At 40.8% G+C, this 20,687-nt stretch overlaps 2 protein-coding genes across 6 annotated transcripts in view; both read left to right on the top strand.

Moving 5' to 3' along the window:
- WIPF2 (WAS/WASL interacting protein family member 2) overlaps nucleotides 1-4,193 on the top strand; it is a 37,610-nt gene extending 33,417 nt beyond the window's left edge. For all 3 annotated transcript variants that reach the window (XM_087892169.1, XM_087892171.1, XM_087892170.1), the window contains exon 9: nucleotides 510-4,193. The gene's annotated coding sequence lies outside the window, so the exon portion shown is untranslated. The remainder of the gene's footprint in view (nucleotides 1-509) is intronic.
- A 1,653-nt stretch (nucleotides 4,194-5,846) lies between these two features.
- CDC6 (cell division cycle 6) overlaps nucleotides 5,847-20,687 on the top strand; it is a 31,800-nt gene continuing 16,959 nt past the window's right edge. Inside the window, exons 1-5 of one of the 3 annotated variants that reach the window (XM_034415774.3) lie at nucleotides 5,847-5,921; nucleotides 7,995-8,191; nucleotides 14,221-14,478; nucleotides 16,285-16,484; nucleotides 19,196-19,371. In XM_034415774.3, coding sequence (XP_034271665.2) covers nucleotides 7,996-8,191; nucleotides 14,221-14,478; nucleotides 16,285-16,484; nucleotides 19,196-19,371 — 830 coding nt within the window. In that variant the 5' untranslated portion in view covers nucleotides 5,847-5,921; nucleotide 7,995. Of the gene's footprint in view, nucleotides 6,437-7,994; nucleotides 8,192-14,220; nucleotides 14,479-16,284; nucleotides 16,485-19,195; nucleotides 19,372-20,687 lie in introns of all 3 variants that reach the window. The other 2 variants (XM_034415773.3, XM_087892167.1) reach the window with 2 other exon arrangements.

Here is a 20,687-nt window from a genome sequence, read left to right as displayed (position 1 = left end):
GGGCGAGTAAAGCAGTTACCATGCTATGTTTTGGCAGAGTTCTCGTCCTGCAGATCTGGACTCATAATCTTTGATTGTCAGTTTCTCCAAAAGATAGCTGGCATCCTAAATGAAGCTTCTCAAAATGGGATTGTGTTTCTACAGAATAAAAAATACCATTGTAGAGATGAACAGATTGTAAAGTCTAATAGCCATCATTGATATCTGTGTTGTATTAAAAAAAGGCATGACTGATATTGAGGCAGTAGCACCCCTTAAAGTAAAAAGAACAATGTCCTGACAAGCACTGGGGATGAAGAACTATTTTATAGCAAACTAGTTGCAATACAATGCTGGCCATAGATAATACACTGAAGATGCTACACCAGTATAGAACAAAATATATATTAGGTTCCAACTTGTTAGAAGAATTCCTAATGCTTGAATGTCCTGTGTCTTCAGAAGATCCATCTTGCTCTCATTAACAGAAATGCCCAACTTCATTGTCTTATCCTATGAATATCTTTCAGACATAATCAGTCTTGAGAATGTAACCATCTATTGCTGAGGGATGGCAAAAGAATGAGAAGTATTCTATTTTTTTCTGAGAAGTGGATGGGCCCTGGCTACTACCTATCCCAAGAAGAGCGTCACTGACTGACTGAAGGTCCCATTGGCATACATTCCGGTCTAGTAATGGGGAACATACCTTTGATGGCAGACTTCCAGTTACAGTTTTTAAATGACACACCATTTTGTTCTAGCTCAAAGCTGATCTTTAGTGGTTAGTACCTACTTCAATGAAACAACTTTGAAAGTGATAGAAACTGGTGAAATCCCTTCATATTTTATTTTTGCTGGTTGTACACAATTGACAAAGTTTTCTGTGGTTCTTGCACAGACATTTTTATGAGGTGGAGGGTTGTCAGTCATGTTTGTGACTTTTAGGATGGTTGTTAAATCCTTTGCAAGAGTGCCACTAATTCCAGCTAGGTCTCTTAGTGGCGTCATAAGAAATTTGATATGCTGGCCTTGTCTCTGAGATCAAAGGAGGCATTTACATTTGGTGTTTTCCAATATCAGAAAAAGGCCAAGTATGGATTGCACATCTGCTTCTCAACCCAGTAGTTTACACTGCTGAAGAGTCCCCTATGGGGATGCATCTCTCCCTCTCCCTCTCCATCTCTCTCCATATAAATCTGTTGGAAAGCATATTCTAGCAGTAGAAATGCCCAATTCTGGACTAGACACCACTAAGCAGACTGAAGCAGAAGCAAAATTTTCCTCTCATCTTATCTCATGCTCTGGTGGTTGTAACATCAAGCCTAGATTGCTTGTTGATGTTTTGCCTTATACAGTAGTTCTGTTATGTGATTGGTACCAGATTTATTATAATTATTGTGTGTGTTTACTCTTAAAAATGTGGCGTTGGAAAATTTGTGTTACAATGATAAATATTGATCTATTTTGTATGTTGTAAAAAAATTTGTAGGCTTGCTAGCCATACACTACAAAAATTCCTTTACCACCTACTTTTTTTTTTTTTTTTAATGATGATGGAAATTTGTCTGCTTTTAAGTTAATGACTGGGCAGTCTCTCATGTTGAGGGACTAATGCTTGGTCAGAGGAATTTCTTTTTTTCTTCTGGAAGAAAATTAAAATCTTATCCAGCATAACTCGCTGGGAAGAGAAGTTAAATGCACTGTGCATTTTGGGGAAGGGTATTTTTTTTTATTATTATGTTCTGTATAATGTTGGCTTCCAGTAAGTATATCCTTTAGGAAGCACTGTGAAGGGGGTTCTTAAGCTTGAAATGGCAGTCAAATGGAAACTGAATACAAGAGGCATAGGGTCATACTTGCATGTTAAAGCGCTGCTTTATTTCTTCTTGTTGCCTCTTGCCCATACTCCTCCCTGGGCCAAGCTATTTGGTGGTTTAATTACGTAAGTGGACAAGATGTATTTGCTTTTCCTTACTAAGGCAAGAGTTTTGTACAAGGTGAATTTAAACACATACATTTTCATACACATTCTGAAAACATTCAGAGAAACCATATATTTCCAGCTAGCATTACCAAGGTAAAAATCTTAATTCTCTTATAAATCAGTTTCACCAGTCTAGTGCCCTCCCTCCCATTTGTGTTGTTTGCAACATCCAATAATTCTAGCCAAGAATTTGTTAAAACTGATGGCAATTGTAGTCTATCATCTGTGAGATCCATCTTAAGGGAGACAGCCTTTTGTCGATTTTGAACTTACACAGTCTTCCTTGCTCAAAAAATCTGTTTGTATCTGGAAAACTAAATTTGTGGCTTGTCAGTCTTCATCCCAGTCTTCTTTCTTACTTGCTATTGTTTTAGTGCAACTTAAAGTAGAATATTAAGATACGTTTTACACTCTTTTCTTACCTCTATTTTTAAGGATGGTATAGGACAAAGTATATACTTTTATTCTTCACAGTGTATCTGACCTTTTCTCAAGATCTGAAATGATCAAAATGTCAATTCAGTAATATCTAGTTTCTTTAGCTGATCCAGGAATTTTTAAAAGTTTTATCTGTTTGATTTCTTGAGGCAATTCTATAGTTTTATATTGTATATCAACAAATAAGCCCATACAATGAAGATTTGAAAATCTCTATATGTACAAGAGATACACAGTGATGCTGTGAAGGCTAATTACATCTACCAGTACAAAAACAGGAACCATTGCAAAGAACTGTGTGTCATGCTATCCTGTAATTGTAAGTTTCAGATGTTGCGAACATGAGTTTTAAGAATTGGGATTTTCTCTTATTCTTTAAGGTTTAGGAGAAGGCCTTTGTAGCTTTTTAACTCTCGCCATAATTAGCAGATTTTATGCAACCCTTCTCGTTGAAATATATCAATTTTTCACTGCAGCTGTGCAAATATGCCAAGGAAAAGGCTTTTATAAGGGGTGTAATGTTTATTTTCTTTAACAGCAAATGCTTCAAGCTTCATTCATGGTGCCTTATCCTTAAATGGCTCCCAATGCAGTTTTGTGTCTGTGCATGCACACAAATTTGGATATTGCAATCTTCATGCACACAGTGTCTGCTCAGCAGTTTCATTTCTATTTACTGCAGAAACACTACTGAGTAATTCCTGTAGTTTCAAGAACCAGAATTTTAGTCTGTTGCATTGCTGCTTTGGTTTTAAATCTGATTTTTCCCTTTCACAGAAAATGTCCTTTTGGAGTTTTTTCTTTGCAAGTGTTTCAAGTAAATTTGTTTAGTTTGTTGGTGGTGAAAGAATTCTTGAGTCCATTGCAAGGGCACATGTGGACTTGTTTTAAAGACAAAAATTCTTACATTACAGGACTTGCATGTAATATTCTTTCATAATTTTATTGCCCTTATTAAATAACTGAGAACTCTCGATGTGGCATTAGGAGGAGTTTCATTTTTAAGTCATTTTGATAACTTTCACATTAAACAGTCAAATACTTCACATTCACCTAAATTCCAAAGACTGTGACATATGATGATAAGTATACTGTAGATCAGTGTTTCTCAACCTTGGCAAAGATATGTGGACTTCAACTCTTAGAAAGCCGGCCGGCTGGTTGGGAACTGGAATGCACTCATCTTCAAATTGCCAAGATTGAGAAACAGTGCTGCAGATCATTTTCCTATATTTTAAAAAAATATAAAAAGTTTTTTTTTTAAATTGCTCTCTCCTAGTGGGATCTTTCAAGAACTGTTGCTTCTCAGTTTTCTTTTTCATTTGCAGGGGACAATAATTACTGTATCAATCAATAGGAAGGATGGCTATACAACTTCCTCACAAAGTTAAAAGTCATTGCTCATTTGGGCAGTGCATAATGCTCCCAGTACAATACAATTACATAGCTCTGAACGGGAAGATCATTCCCTCTTTCTCTTCAATCTGTACCATTAATCAGCATCTTAGTTTTAACATGCAGATCAATCATGTTCCCTATAGTTGAGATGAGAATAGCCTGTGAAGATAGCGTATGCTGAAAGGTTGGTTTCAGGGGAGGAGAAAAGTATACTACTTTTATTTCATAGTGGCTATGTTGGATAATGCCTCCTCTTTTAATATTTCACTACTTCATAAGACACTGTATCTGAACCACAGAAGTGGTGCTGTCTCTTATTAAAATTGTAGCTGCATTGACTGATGCAGAAGTAAGTCTGTGTCCATGATCTAATAAATTAATCAAATACAAATACTGTTTCTGCAATTTGTTCTCTGTTTAAGCATATATCACTCTGAATATGTCAAGTATTTTTATTTATATTTCATTTTATCGGCTTAGTGCTATTTGAGATTTCACAAATCAGTTCCCAAGAAATTCACACAACCTGCCTTTGGAGACTTTTGAGGAAACAAATAAGAGCAAACTAAGAATTCTTTGCATTTACCAAGTTCTAATATAACCTATTCTACAGTACAATTTCTCCTGTGATATATTTCATTTTATTTTCATTTATTTTTCTGATTGTCAAATGCAGGTAGGCCATAGGACTCCCCTTTTTCTCTTGCTCCTTTTTTTTTTTTTTTGAAGAAAAAAATTGCTATAGGAAAGGAAGTGATAACTTCCGTTATTGTATAGATATTCTTCAATTAACTGCTGCCTCGTTCAGTGACCATTCTAATTTATAATGGTGTTGAAAAAAGCATCCAAGGATCACCTGATTGCCATTTGTAACATTTCCAGTCAGTTTCCGCCCAGCAAAGTCAACTGGAAAGTCAACAGTAAGTTGCAAGTTGTGGAGATGGGATATCATGTTTAATGATTGCAGGTGGTTTGCTTAACAATTGAAGTAAAACTTACGTTTGTAGATTATGATTATGTGATGTTTCACTTAATAGTGCTGCTTAATGATGAGACTGTTGGTCTCAGTTATGATTGTTACATGAGGACTACCTATATGATTTCCCAATGGTACCCATATTTTAAAATTATTTTCAGGAGTACTTTGATACATCTGGAAGAGAAAGACTTGTAGGTTTTTAAAATCCTATTTGTTTCCTATCAAACTATGACAGGTATTGTGATTAAAACAATAGCACTTGCTACTCTAAATTTTGAATCTGATTTAATCTGAAAATAGATTTATGTAGTCTATGGAACTAATGTATCAAATCAGGCAATTAGTGAAAATGGCAGGATATGCTGTTATATTTGAAAGATTATGTGGTAATAGAAGGCTGAAATGTATAGATACACCAGCCAAGAACTAAATGCTGTAAAAAGTCGTGCTACCAATTTAATTCTTCCCAAGTGCTTTGGACTATAGCTGTCATAATAAATTACCAGGTTTGCTGGCATATTGTATGAAAATTATAGTTGTAAACATCTAGAGAGTATTGTCTCTGCTCTGCTACAACTTCCATTTTTTACTTCCAAGTGGAAACATTCAGTAATTTTCGCAGCCTTCCAGACATTTGTACTGCAATTTACGAAATTCACAACCCCAAAAAATTTAGCTCCTACAGCTTGCATAAGCATTCTCTTTCCCGCTAGAAAAAAAAAATGCTCAGAGCGCGCTCTTTTTTGACTACTTGTCGAAGCTGGTTCCCTTTTATTTTGCAGCAAGGTTCGATGGGAATTGTAGTTTCGTTTACTAAGTGGCAAATTTTGCATTCAGTGAAAGGCTGCTTGCTTCTGCTTTCTTAACCGGGAAAGAAGATCCTCCCTGGGAGGATCCTTGTACTGCCCTATTTTTTATTTTTTTTAATGTGAAAAAGAAGGGAGGGGAGACCAGTTGAGCGGCAAGAAGAAGAGAGCGGCGTAGAAGAGGCAGGGCCAATGGGGAAAAAAAAAATGCGTTCGGCGCGAAGAGTGGTGATTGGTTGGCAAGGAGCGGCCACCTCTCGGATTAACCAATCGGCAGGACCGAACGGCTAAGAGCGCGCGCGGAGAAATTCCGCCAGTCAGTCTTGGGGAAGAGGTGAGCGAGCGACGAGCTTCCGAGGATTCGGTTTGTGGTGGGTGCTGTGTCTCGGGCTCAGTCGGGAAAGGGCGGTATAGAGCATGAGGAGGGGAACTTTCTGTATGCGGGAAAGAATCCGCTTTCCATGGCAGGATTTGAAACCTGAACATGCTGCCTAAATCTCTCTCTCTCTGTCTCTCTCTTTCCCCCACCTCACCACCCCCCCCCGATATATTGGACGGTAGTCCCCGTTTCACCGTCCAACGGGGTGATGGGGGATAATTCTGTCAGCAAAGATAGACGTTGTGGTAAAATGGGGAGGGCATAAATTGGAGACGGCCGCGCTAAGAAACACGCGCCATTGAAGCCTATACCTTTCCCGGTTAAAAGCATGGCAGGTCTGCGCTTCCGTTCCCGTCTAAGTGGCAGCGATTCTGGGAGGACGATCCAAAATATATAGATGGAGATATAGATATCGTGGCGTAGGAAGAGGCTGGTTGCCCGTTCCCTCATGCAGCTCCTTCCATGAAAAAGTAAGCCAGCCAGCCTTACTTAGCTTGATGTCTTCAAGGCACGTTGTTGCAACATCCGAGGCAAGGGCCACGTTGGCTATAGATAGAAAGAAGGGGTTGTAATCCTGAGAGCACCAATTTTAAAACTGCCCAGCAGCCAAAGCTCTCTGGATTTACTGTAAAACACTAAAATAAGGCAGTTTGAATAAAAAATGTGTACAATAAAATTCAAAATATAGGCATAGCCTGGAAAAATAAAAGAGCCTTCATCTGGTGCAAAAAAAAAATGATGCCCATGTGGATGTCAATTGAACTGCTCTTGGAAGGAAATTCCATAAATGGGTTGCTACCACTGAAAAAGCTGTCCCCCTTTTAAAGGCCTACCTCATTTCCTTTGGGAAAGGTCTTCATTTAATTATTTTAATGTCTGGGTAAAAATATATATTGGAGAGTTGAGAGTTTTAAAAGTTTCGTTTGAAAGTCCATGTGTTAGTATCTAGGACCATTCTGAAGCCAAAGTGCTATTTCAAAGTTTTAAAGCTAAGAAGTAAAATGGGAGAACTTTTTCTTGCTGTTTTTCATTTAACTCATGCTGTCTACTAGCGGATACATTTATATGAAACCTCCCTATTTGGAAGTATTTCAACACTAGAGCTTGAACAAGCAAATGGGGCATGTTATGGATCTTTGTAATATTTGATAGATTTAATAAGTTGGCCTCTATCAAAATTTAAAGCTAGGATGAATGCACGTTTTATGATAATGTTTAGGATTTTATTACATTTAATAAGGGTACAAAGGAAGTAAAGAATAAGGGAAGGATAAGTATACAAGGGATGAAGAATCAAATTTTGGGTGCAGAATAAGAGTAATTAAACTTGAGAACCAAGATACACTCAGAAGAGTGGAACAATAAAACAGATCCCCACAACTCATGCAAAAATCCCTGGTGATTTTGTGGATATATCAATGTACTTTTACCGGTATGGAAATGGTTGGCCACTGTCTTCTAGGATTATTTTTAAATTTCTCAGCCAAGTCTTAAGGTTTCATTCTGGTCTCCCTTTCAAATATTAGCCAGGTTTATTTTATTTTTATTTTTATTTTATTTTTATACCGCCCTTCTCCTGAAGGACTCAGGGCGGTGAACAGTCAAAATAACATATATATAAAAATGTGAAATAGAAGCAATTTAAAATAATTAAGCCAATTTGGCTCATCAGTTAAGTTAAGGTTTGACACTTCTCTGAAATCAGACAAGTTTGATTAATGCTGCCACTTAACTGAGCAATACAGTGGAATATTTAACAGTGAATACTGTTAAGAAAAATGTGTACTTTTAAGTTGGTATGGAGGTCCTGCACTTTAACCCTGACTGGGAAGGTCTTGGCTGTCCCTGTTTGGGGGGGGGGATATTCTATGCTTTAATCCATTTTGATTTTGTTGATGTAGGAAAAGAAGTATCAGCAGGAGACAGAATACTTGGTCTAGCTACCTTAGAAACTATCCGTAGCGTATTAGAGATTTCTAGAGAACACTTTGCTTACTTTGAATACTTTTTTTCTATCTTTGGTTCTAGTATGTCCATCATGCCCAGTACTAGGTCACAGTCCCAGAGCCAGAAGATTATAGACTTTCCAAAGCGAAAATCAGTCAGGACACTTCAGAAATCATTAGAGAAAAAGAATGGTTCCCATCTAGATCCAACAACATTGCCAGTCTCTTTGTCGTCTTCCCCAAAGCAGGTCTTACCTCTCAGTCCCCGCAAACGCCTAGGTAAGTTGTTTTTCCTTATACCTCCCAAATATCCTAGCATAATGTTGAATATCAGCATGTGTAGATCCTTTTCTTTAAAATTAAGGTAATAGAAAGGGTTGAAAAATTACAGGTAGTCCTTGACTTACAACAGATCATTTACTGACTGCGGCAGTGAAAAAAGTGACTTATAATCATTTTTCACACTTATGACTGTTGCAGCATCCCCATGGTCACGTAATTTACGTTTGGATGCTTGACAACTGGGTAATATTTATTATATTTACAGTGTCCCAGGGTTATTTGATCCCCTTTTGCAACCTTCTGACAAGCAAATTCAATGGAGAAACCAGATATCACTTAACAGCTATGTTACTAACTTAATGGCTGCAGTGATTCACTGAACAAATGTGACAAGAAAAGTTGTAAATTGAGGCAAAGCTCACTTAACAAATTTCTCACTAAGCAACATAATTTTTTATTTATTTATTTATTTATTATTAAAATTTATATGCCGCCCTTCTCCAGTAGGTCTTGGGGCGGCTCACACAATAAAAACCAATACAAATTTAAAATCCCCAAAGTTAAAAGCCTCATAGTCGATCAGGGAATTTGCTGAAAAAGCCATGTCTTCAGGCCAGCGCAGAAAGTGTGGAGATTGGGAGCCGTGCGGAGATCGGTGGGTAACCCATTCCAGAGGGTTGGTGCGGCCACAGAGAACGCCCTCATCCTGAGGGTCACCAGCCGACATTGTCTGGCCGGCACCCGGAGGAGGGTATTTCTATGAGAATGCACTGGGCGGTGGGAGGCTGGTAGGAGGTGGTCCTGCAAGTACTTCGGGCCCATGCCATAAAGGGCTTTATAAGTAAGTACCAGCACCTTGAAGCGGATCCGGAAGGCCACCGGTAGCCAGTGCAGCTCGCGCAGGAGAGGTGTTCCATGGGAGTAACGGGAAGCTCCTGTAACAACCCACACGGCCACATTCTGGACCAGCTGGAGCCTCTGGGTGCACCCCAAGGGAAGCCCCATATAGAGGGCATTGCAGTAATCTAACCGAGAGATGATGAGAGTTTGAGTGACTGTGTGGAGGGCATCCCTGTCTAGGAAAGGCCGCAACTGGCGCACTAGGCAAATCTGTGCAAAAGCCCCCCTTGTCATGGCCGTTAGATGATCCACCAAGGACAGCCGTGAATCAAGAAGGACGTCAAGATTGTGAGCCCTTTCAGAGGGAGTAAGCAACTCCCCTCCCATCAAAAGTGACGGGGTGACTAGATCAGGAGATGCCGGGATCCACAGCCACTCGGTCTTGGAGGGGTTGAGTCTGAGCCTGTTTCTACCCATCCAGACCCGTACCGCCTCCAGGTACTTAGACATCACAGAAAGGGCATCCCTGGGTTGATCCGGGGTGGAGATGTACAATTGGATATCATCAGGGTACTGATGATACTTCACCCCGAAACTATGAATGATCTCACCCAGCAGCTTCATGTAGATGTTAAAGAGCAGGGGGGAGAGAACTGACCCCTGTGGTACCCCACAAGTTAGGGGTCTCGGAGAGGATTTCTGACCCCCCACCCAAACAAACTGCGTACGGTCCGAGAGATAGGAGGAGAACCACTGTAAAACAGTGCCCCACACTCCCAACCCCTGGAACCGTCACAGTAGGATACCATGGTCGATGGTATCAAAAGCCGCTGAGAGGTCAAGTAGCACCAGAATGGAGGAACAACCCCCATCCCGGGCCCGCCAGAGATCATTCACCAGGGCGACCAATGCCGTTTCCGTGCTGTGGCCGCGCCTGAAATCCAATTGGTACGGGTCTAGGTAATCTGTTTCCTCCAGGAATTGTGGAAGTTGGTAGGCCACCATGGCCTCAACAACCTTCGCTACAAAGCAAAGATTGGAGACGGGACGAAAATTGTTTAAGGAGGCCAGATCCAGTGTTGACTGCTTGAGGAGGGGACGAACCACCGCCTCCTTAAGTACGGCGGGGAAGACCCCATCCCTCAAAGAAGCGTTAGTAATAGCCTGGATCCAGTCTCCAGTCCCCTCTCTGGTTGCCACAACAAGCCAGGAGGGACATGGGTCCAACAGACGTGGAGGCTCCCAATCTACCCACAATCCTGTCCACTTCATCTATGGAAACAGGGTCAAACTCAACCTAGATGTCACCTTCAAGACTTGCTCCCATTTCCACATCGGATTCTGCCCAGTCAGAGTCTAACCCCATCCATATCTGAGCGACTTAGTCTTGCAGAAATTGTACAAAATCCTCAGCACTGCCTTGTAAAGGGTCCTCCCTCGCTCTCTGATTGAGAAGACAGCGGGTCACTTGAAACAAGGCTGCTGGGCGATTTTCTGCAGACACAATGAGAGCAGCAAAATAATCCTGTTTCGCCGCTTCCATCGCCACAAGATAAGACCTAATATGGGTTCTTAGCTGTATTCAATCAGATTCGGAATGGGAAGATCTCCAACAGCCCTCTAGGCATCTCTTCCGACGCTTCATCTCCCACAGCTCCACGGAAAACCAAGGAGCAAGCCGGGATCCCTGTCGGCGTAGAGACCGCAAAGGGGCAATTCGATCCAGCGCCCCGGTGGCAGCCCGTTCCCAGGCATCCACCAAGGCCTCTGGCGAATCGCGGGAAAGGTCAGTGGGAAATGTCCCAAGCTCCGTCAGGAACCTGTCAGGGTCCATCAGGCGCCTGGGGCGGAACCAACGAGTCAGTTCCGCCTCCCAGCGGTGTGGGTTGGCGGATGGAAAGTCTAGCTTAAGGAGGGAATGGTCGGTCCATGACAGGGGTTGAGTGGAAAATTCACCCCTACCCCGAGCATTTATCCACTGCCCAGAGATAAAAATCAGGTCAAGTGTGTGTCCACCACTGTGAGTTGGGTCCTGTACAACTTGAGTCAGGTCCATGGCTGTCATGGAGGGCATGAACTCCTGAACCAACTCCGATGTCTCACCAGCTGACGGGAGATTAAAATCTCCCACAATCATCAGGTTGGGGAGCTCAGCCGTCAGTTTGGCTATGACTTCGAGCAGTGCGGGTAGGACTGAAGACACGCAGCTGGGAGACAGGTACGTAATCAACAGAGCCGACTGCACTCCAGGGTCCCATTTCAACAGAAGTGATTCACACCCACCTATCTGAGGGACATGACCTCCCTAGGTCTAAGGGATTTCTGGGCTCAACTGTGGTTGTAAGTTGAGGACTACATGTAATTGCTTATAAATAGAAAATTTTCAAAATATACGAAACCAATGTAGCCAGAGACTATTAAAAAATACTATGATTTGACCAGTCGAATGGTGAGATTAGACCAGGGATCTGCAACCTTAAACACTAAGAGCCAATTGGACCCATTTCCCATAGAAAAGAAAACACCAGGAGCCACAAAACCTGGATGCGTGTGGCCAACTTGACGTCACTCATTCCCACTCAGTCACATGACACACACCCCAGCCAAGCCTATCCAGCCGGTCATTAGAGAACCGATTGTAAAAAACACGGGAGCCATAAAACTCTTTTGACATTTAGAATGATGTCCTCTCCCTCTCTGTATCTCTCTCTCCCCCTCTCCCTGTTTATCTCTCCCTCCTCTCTCCATGTATCTCTCTGCCTCCCTCTGTATCTCTCTCCACTCTATGTATCTCTCCCATTCTCTCTCTCCTCCTCCCCCCTCTCCTCTGTCTCACCCTCCCTCTCATTCTCTCTGTATCTCTCTCATTTTCCCTCTCATTCTCCCTTCCTAGATTTGCAGGTTGCCCTTCTCTCTTTTTCACCACAACCCCAGTCTCCAAGTCTCGCTACCTCTCCCTTTCCATGTACTACTCGCACCCTGGCCTCTCTGTGGAAAACACCTCACATTTACCCACCACAACACTGGCCGTCAATGCCTGCCCCCACTCGCATGGTTAGGAAAGAGGAGTGGGCTTCGTCATTTCTGCCTTTTTACACTGCAAACCTCCCGAAAGTGCCTTCACGAGTCTCTTCCCCCTTCAGGACTCATTTCCTCGCAAGAGCCGGAGACTTGGGGGATTCTCCACTACGGCTTTAGTGCCTCTGCTCCAGCAAGCTTGCCTTGGGGGCATTTCGGCCCCATTTGGCCAAATTCAGCAGGATGAGTGTCAGGGCTCGCTCCACTGCAGGAAAAAGTGAAGAGTCCTTCACTTTTTCCTGTAGCACTTTTTTCACTGCTGCACAAGGCACAAGAGCAGTAGACAGGCCATGCGGGGGTATTGGGTCTTAGCCACACCAAAAGGAAAGCCAGCCAGGCTTCTCCTACCTTCCTCACACCGCCCCTTCTTTCTCTTGGCCCCGCCAACGAGGGAGGAGGAAGGTCACCTGAAGGAAGCCTTTGCTGCGGCTTGCGCTCATTCCTCAACGCACACACATACACTGACCCCTGGGGTTAGTGTGAGGTTCTGTGGGGCCAGCCCCCTTTTCCCACTGCCCTGAGCTTCTTAAAGCCATGATTCGGCGCTGCGGGCCCATCCCCATTTCCGTTGTCCCTTCCTCCCGGATTCCATTCCCACTCCGCCAGCTCTCGTGTTAGCGAGGCCGGTGTTGATCGCGGATGGGTAAGACCAGTGTCTCAGGGCGGAGACCAGGTTGAGCATCTCCCCAAGTGACAAAGGCATGCCTAGCACCAACAAGGGCCCCAAGCGACCGAGGCATGCCCAGCACCAACAAGGGCCAGCAAGAGTGAGGCGTGGGAAAATCAGCCCCGACTGCTTCTCCATCCCCCGCCCTTACATTCTCAGACCAGGCGAGGAGTGAATGGGAGCGGAGGGCAAGGGGAGAGGCCAGCCAGTGATGGGACAAAGAGCCACAGCAGAGGGCCCAAAGAGCCTCGGGTTGCCGACACCCAGATTAGACAAATTAAACTTGCCTATTCAATTCTTTGGCATTCTAATTCTGTAAAAGCACAGACTATAACACAGTTATTATTCTGGGGAATGTTAAGTCTCATCCTGTGTGTAGATTTAAGCATATAACAAATAAAAATGTTAAATATTATCCTCTGATTAATGTTTACAACTATTAAGATTTGTTAGATTTATGTTCCATTTTTCCTTCTGGAGTTTAAGTCTGTATGCATAGCTCCCATCTCCATCTTCCCCTACCATAATAATCCTGCTAGGTAGGCTGGAAGGAGAGGAGAATACTAGCCCAAAAATACTAAGTGTATTTTTCTGATTGAAGATTAAGTTGAACCTGCATCTCCCATGTCCTAGTCCAGTATCCTAATGATTATAACAGAAAGGCTTCTCTGCTAGCTAGCTAGCTCTTTTGTTATCCAACTAAAAATTAGAGAACTAATTTATGCAAAATGAATTAATAAATCTCTTGGACAATATTGGAGAAAATTGGACTATAAGATGCACCGGAGTATAAGATGCACCTTAGTTTTTGGGGAGAAAAATAAGAAAAAAGCTAATTGGGGGTGGATCAGCCTCCTGGAATACCCCCAATCAGCTGTTCCCAGAGATGAACTTTTTGCTTTTTTTTCAGCCTCTGAAACCTCCATTTGAGGTTTTTTTTCCGGCCTCTCAAAGGGAGGTTTCAGAGGCTTTTTTTTTTTCAGCCTCTGAAACCTCTGTTTCAGAGGCTGGGCGGGGCTGCATTCAGACTATAAGGCGCACCCAGATTTTCACCCTCTTTTTGGGGGTAAAAAGGTGTATCTTATACTCCGAAAAATATGGTAGTTCTAATGACATTTCTATAGACTTATTTACAAAGAACTGAGTTTCAACTTTTTTAAAATTATAAATCCAAGTATTTTGAACTTTACTATTGCAAGAGATGACCAACTAATGAATTAAAAAGAGTGAATCATTAAAAAGTTCACAACAGAATGTTTCTTTGGAGCTCCGCCCATAGCCTCTGAAATTGTACTATTTTAAAAAGATAATAACCTTGAATGTCTCAAAATGAGACTTTGAATAAAAGGACAACTTTTTAAAGACGTATCTTTGGGTAAATGTCTGAATTTCACCTATATTTTTATATTTATTTTCTATATTATCTCATTGTTTCCTGTAGGTGATGATAATCTTTGCAATGTTGCCCACTTGTTACCTTGTACTCCAACTAAGCAGAGTAAAAAAGAAAACGGCTTTCCAGCAACTTCCCCCAGGGCCCGGACTTTACTCTTCGGTGAACATTCAGGCTCCAGGACTCCCACCAAGTTCAGCAGTTTAGTTCAGGCTCCAGTACAAAGGAGCCAAGAAACACCCACTACTATGAAGAGTTACTCTCTTAAAAAAGAGCGAGTACGAACTCAGCTGTTTAAGCCAGAAGGTATGTAAGAATGGCAGGACCTATTGTTTCAATCTGTCTTTTCCAAGGAACTTCAGTATTAAAAAAAATCCTTCAATTCTATATTATTTTATTTCTTTATTTAGTTATTCCATTTATATAGCTGCCTATCTCAAGAAAGCGACAGGGTGGCTAACAACAATTTTAAAAAACAGCAAAAACTAACAAAAATAGGCAATTACCCACTATGGTAAAAGCGAAAATAAACAAGCATCAATACAAATTCAATGTAAAAGTTTTACAAAAATAAATATAATACTTATATTAGCATATTATTTCTGTTATTGTATAGAATGGGAAGACTAAGCGTGGCTCTGTCAGAAGTAAATGAAATTCTAAGGTGATTTTATTTAGGAACCAACAATACTGTGAAAAAGATTTGGATTTCTGTTAAAAATAGCATCGGAAACTATAGTTGAATAAATTCATTTGAACCTTCATATTTTTAGTTCAGATATGACTGCTAGAAGACATGAAATAAAAGTCTACTGCCCTTAGTCATCAATAATGTGTTCTTAGGAGACATTCTATTAACATCTGCCAAAGCGTTGGTTGCTTCCAAAAAGAAATTTCTTAAATTTTGTTTGAATTGTTAAGTATTCTTTTCCTTGGTTGGCTGAAAAATAATGACTTTTTTTTTTTGACCTGTAGCCAATCTATCATTTTGCTTTTCCTCCAATATTTTTCTGACTCCTGTGTGGCCCTTCGGAAAAAGAAAAAAGGGGGATGAAAGTCCTCTACTTTCCAGGTATCTTAACCAAAAATAAAAAGAAAGGAACTACTATGAAAATATTAACAAAAAGAATACTTTTTCAAGCTAAAATAGGTAGATTACTTTGGAAGGTTGAAAACAGTAGACAAATAGAGTACAAAAATATTTTTTAATGGGTGGCTTGAAGGAAACTGGGAAGCCAGCGAATTAAAACTAAAAGAAAACGAGTGTGGAACAACTGTAGGAGGGGAAAAGGATTATGCATATGATGACAAATTAGAAGTGGTAATATATGTGTATGGAGTGAGTGTGAAAGAGAAGAAATGGGTTATTAGAATAGGAGAAGCTGTTTTGAGGGGAATGAGTTTTAGAGCTTTAAATTAGTATTGATACTGAGGTTGTGTATGGAAGAAAACAATTTACTATTAATCTTCCTATTTATGAAAAGTATTCCTAGGGAAAAAAATTGAAAATACTATTTGGAGAAATTGGTTTGCCTCACAGTGAAAAGGATATTTTGATAAGGTAAAGAAGATTTAATGTATAAAGGTATCTTAGTTATTTTCTAATACATTTTCTAAAAAATACATTGTGATGTTGTAATAATAACTTGTATGATCTCCCCCCCCCCCCCCATGTCATGGTAGCTATTTTATTTCTGTGTTTAACAAGCGTTCCCCCAAATCATAATGTATTCACAAGCCCTAAAATTCCTGTACCAAAAGTTAGAATGGATTTGTTGGGCATGCAACCAATTTCTCCTCTTCATTGATCATATTTATTTATAGAATCCTATTTCACTGATTTTACAGCTACAGACAGTGTTAGAAAGTCAAGATAATATACTAACAGTATCAAACAGATAAAATGCAATATTTGTCTTGCTTAATCTGATAAGAATCTATGTAATTGATCAATCTATTTCATTATTAACAAGAACTCAGTTAAACGTATATACAGCTAATTTAATAGCAAAACTTTACCTATTATAATTTCTTTTTCTAGAAATCATAATGCTGTCATCTACTGTGTCAAGACATGTTTTTGTCTTATGATAGCTGTTTGTTTTAATGCAGGCACCTATTATCAACAGGCAAAGAGTCTCCTTCATACAGCTGTTCCAGACCAATTGCTTGCAAGGGAAAAAGAAACAGGTGTCCTGCAACGATTCCTCCTGGAACATGTGTGCAGGAAGAAGCCTGGAAGCCTTTATATATCTGGAGCCCCTGGCACTGGGAAAACTGCTTGCCTCAACAGAGCCTTGCTTGATTTGAAGGTACCTGCTGGATTTGACCATGGGTATTAAATGTTCTTGAGATCAGAGTGATATGAGACCCTGGATTGGCTGGTAATGTGAGAATGTGCTATCTGTCTTTTTTAACTTGTAATATTTTATTTTAACTTTGTTCTTAACTCAGTTTTAACTCTGCTGTATGTGTGCGTTTATACCTCTTTTTATGTTTTGTATTCTAAACTGCCCAGAGTCACTTAGATGCAATATTCAATGTGTGTGATTTATAGGTAGATAGGTAGGTAATCTGGCAGGCAGACATTGGCCCTTGCTTAACAGTTCAGGCTAACAAGTGTAATGTCACTACAAATAGTCCTTGATTTATCACCATTCCTTTGTAACCATTTGAAGTTACAACGGCACTGAAAAAAGTAACTTACGACTGTTTTTTTTAATGACCATTTGCAACATCCCCATGATCACATGATCAAAATTCAGACATTTGTCAATTGGCATCTATGACAGTTGCCGTATCCTGGGATCATGTGATCACCTTTTGTGACCTTCAGACAAGCAAAGTTAAAGAGAAAGCCAGATTCACTTAGCAAACATGTTATTAACTTAATTTCGGTGATTCACTTAACTGGCAAGAAAAGTCGTAAAATGGGGTAAAATCCGTTTAACAACTGTCTTGCATTGGAAATGTTTGACTCAGTTGCTGTGATAAGTTGAAGATTAATTATAGGATTGCAACATGCATTCCATTCAAATTGGAGGATTGATGGCGAAAGTTAATATCTCTTCCTCCACGGATATAATCTTAGAATGAACATCTTTTTCTTTGCTGTTATGACAATAAAAGGAAAATGATCTTAATACCAATTCTTGCCTTGAACTTGTTTTATTGTTAATAATAGGGAAACAATCATTTGTACTTTGCTTCCCCATCTAATATCTAGGAACTGAAAAAAGGCTCCCTGGACTTTACCAGCCATCCAAAGAGCAAAAATCATGTGTAACTTGTTGGCTTTGTTAGTGTAGTTGTATAGGATCATAGGGCTGGAAGGAATCTTGGAGATCTTCTAGTCCAACCCCCTCCCAAGACAGGAGTCCTTATTCCATCCAGACAAATGGTTGCCCAGTCTTTTCTTCAAAACCTCCAGCAATGGAGCACCCATAACTTCGGGAGGCAAACTGTTCCATTGATTAATATTCTAAAAATAATAAATTATATTCTAGAATAAATTGTATTCTAAATTCATTTTCTATTATATTTAATTATATAATATAGAATATTATATAATTAAATATATATAAATTATATAAATATAATTAAAATATTATATTTAATTATATTACATAGAATAACTTAATATTTTAAATTCATTTTCTGTTTGAGCCTCTCAGATAAATTTTATTGATTTGGTCATGAGCAGCAGGAATAAAATATATGTATTGCCTATTTAATGTAATATAGGTATTTTTATGGCTTCTCACATCTTCCTTTCTCAAAGGAAGGCTTTAAAGAAAAGGCTTTTCCTAAAATACCTTCAATGTTGTAGTTTAAATATAGAGAACAGTTGTGTTTTTGTGTTGTGTGTGATTAACCAGCTTAGTAGAATGAAAGTTCATATAGAATATTTGTCTAGCCTGCATATTGGGTTGTTCCCCATTAGTAAGGAGAGTGTTGCTTTTGTTTTATAGCATGCTACCTTCTTGATTATTCTGGGACCTCCGAACTGTTCTAGGTTGCTTTTGGACTCTCATAGAGTCTAAGTTGGGTGTCAGCAACCCATGGACCCAGAGCCGCATACGGCTCTTTCGTCCCTCTGCTGTGGCTCCCTGTTGTGTGATCCCACTACTGGCTGGCCCTGCCCTTTGCCCTCCCCTCCCAGTCACTGCTCACGTGGCCTGAGAAGGTAAGGGTGACAGCGGGGGATGGAGACTCACTCATATTCCAGAGCGGGAATTGTTCCCAACCTTCCCTGAAGTGAACCAAACAGCTGGGGTCTCCCTCCCTGCTAAGCAGCCCCACTGAGCCTGCTTGCAAACTCCGCCAAGCCCGGCTCCAAACATTCAACTCGCCCGTCACTCCTGGATCTGTCCCACCTGCTGCAGTGCCTGCCCCCACCCAGATGGCTGAGCCCTCCCTCCTGGAGCAGGGGGGGGCGTCTGCCCGCCAGGCGCTGCACCGCTGCCTCACCAGCTGGTGGGGAACACAGTGGCGCCAGCAGCCGGAGCCTACCCTGGGCTGAACGAGGAGACTCCTGCGTATAGGCCAGCGCCATTGCGGTGGGGAAGGTGCGTGCCCTGTCTTCTCCCTCTCACCGGCCAGAGGTGGGGTTCTGAACCACCTGCTCCCAGCGAGAGCTTGCTGGCCACTTCCGTGGAGGAAGCTGACCTAGGGCTGCCTGGGCCCCCAACGCAGGAGGTGACAGGGAGAGGAAGGGGGGTGTCTCCCCGATAGGATCCGGATTGGAGTTGCCTTATTTTGCATGCATCTCCAATGCTTGGCTTTGCCTGCCAGCTTCCACTCCCTCTCCACAGCCCAAGTGGTTGGATTCACACGAAATGTGAAGCTGAGCAGGAGAGCATGGATGGATGGATGAGAGAGAAAGAGAGATGAGAGAGAGACAGAGACAGCGAGAAATGAGAGAGGGAGAAAGAGAGAGAAACACACAGATATATATATATATATATTAAGGTTGCAGACCCCTGGTCTAAGTAGTGATCAAGCTTTCACATCTTCCTTATAGACAGAACTCACTGGGATTCAGATCACAGTCTTAAATTGCATGGCGTTAAGGAGCTCCCAAGCTATATTCCCAGCAATTGCTGAACAGTTGGGCCTGGCTGGAGCTGCCAAAGCAGCCAAAGGTGATGTCATCAGAAAGCTGGAGAAACGGTTGACATTAGAAAGTGCATCGATGGCGTGAGTAGATTTCTTATGGGAGAAATTTGTTTTTTTAGTTTAGTCATCCATTGGAAATAGGGATGGGATTAATCATGAATTTATGCTGTGTATAAAAAAACAGCATATTTGGTTGTTTTGGAAGTCTAATTTATAGTATATGAGAGCATCACAGAATCTTTATATGCTTCACAGAAAAAAGTAACTTTCCAAACTCCAGTAAGCAAGCTACATTTACTCACCAGAGATGGAGTCATCTGACTAATAATAATTTGAATGAAATGTTCTGGAGTTAGAACAATCTTTGCAGGAGAATTGCATATCTTTCCTATTGTCTTCTCCCTATAATTTCTCCCTATAAATATAAAAGGTAAATGTTCCCCTTGCACATATGTGCTAGTCATTCCCAACTCTAGGGGGCAGTGCTCATCTCCGTTTCAAAGCCAAAGAGCCAGTGCTGTCCAAAGACGTCTCCGTGGTCATGTGGCTGGCATGACTCAATGCCAAAGGCTACGCTGTTACCTTCCCACCAAAGGTGGCCCCTATTTTTCTACTTGCATTTTTTACGTGCTTTCGAACTGCTAGGTTGGCAGAAGCTGGGACAAGTAACGGGAACTCACCCTATTACGCGGCACTAGGGATTCAAATTGCTGAACTGCCAACCGTTCGATCGATAAACTCAGCGTCTTAGCCACTGAGCCACCACGTCCCACTGATATATATGAATATAAATAAATAATATAAATATAAATTAAAAAATATAAATAAATAAAACTAAATATATTTAGGTATTTAAGTATATTCAAGAAACTGAACCATTGAAATTGGATTTTTTCTCAGATTAAGCCATTTGACAGCATTATTAGTGATAACAATTCTATCTAGGAAAGCATTGTAGAAATAAATGATGATCTAATGGTATTATTATTAGCATCATCATCAAGTAGGCTGATTGGTACTTGGGAGAGGTGTCCAACCCACAGATTCTATGACCCACAGATTTTGACCAGATCATTTGAAGGTGTGCTATGAATTTATTCTCAGGACTATATCTAAGCCTCAAATCATTCTGGGGCTTGCCCTTGATTAGCATTAAATGAGTAGATGCAGTGCTTGATAAATTGGAACTTTTATTTTTGCTTATGTTTTAAATATATATTGCTGTTCTAGTTAATTTTGAAAAATATACTGACTCAGATTTTTTAGGACCAGTTTTCAAGATAGTTTTGGAGAGAGACTAATTCCAAGCTGGGAGAAATAATTGTTTCCTATATAATTGGAAATACAATCTTCAATTTATGAGTTTGAGAGAATGACTTCTTTGGAAATGAATTTAT

The sequence above is a fragment of the Pantherophis guttatus genome, chromosome 4 (genome assembly GCF_059756535.1).
Source record: "Pantherophis guttatus breed Tessera chromosome 4, ASM5975653v1, whole genome shotgun sequence".
Lineage (NCBI taxonomy): Eukaryota > Metazoa > Chordata > Lepidosauria > Squamata > Colubridae > Pantherophis > Pantherophis guttatus.
This window is presented reverse-complemented; position numbering and strand designations above follow the sequence as displayed.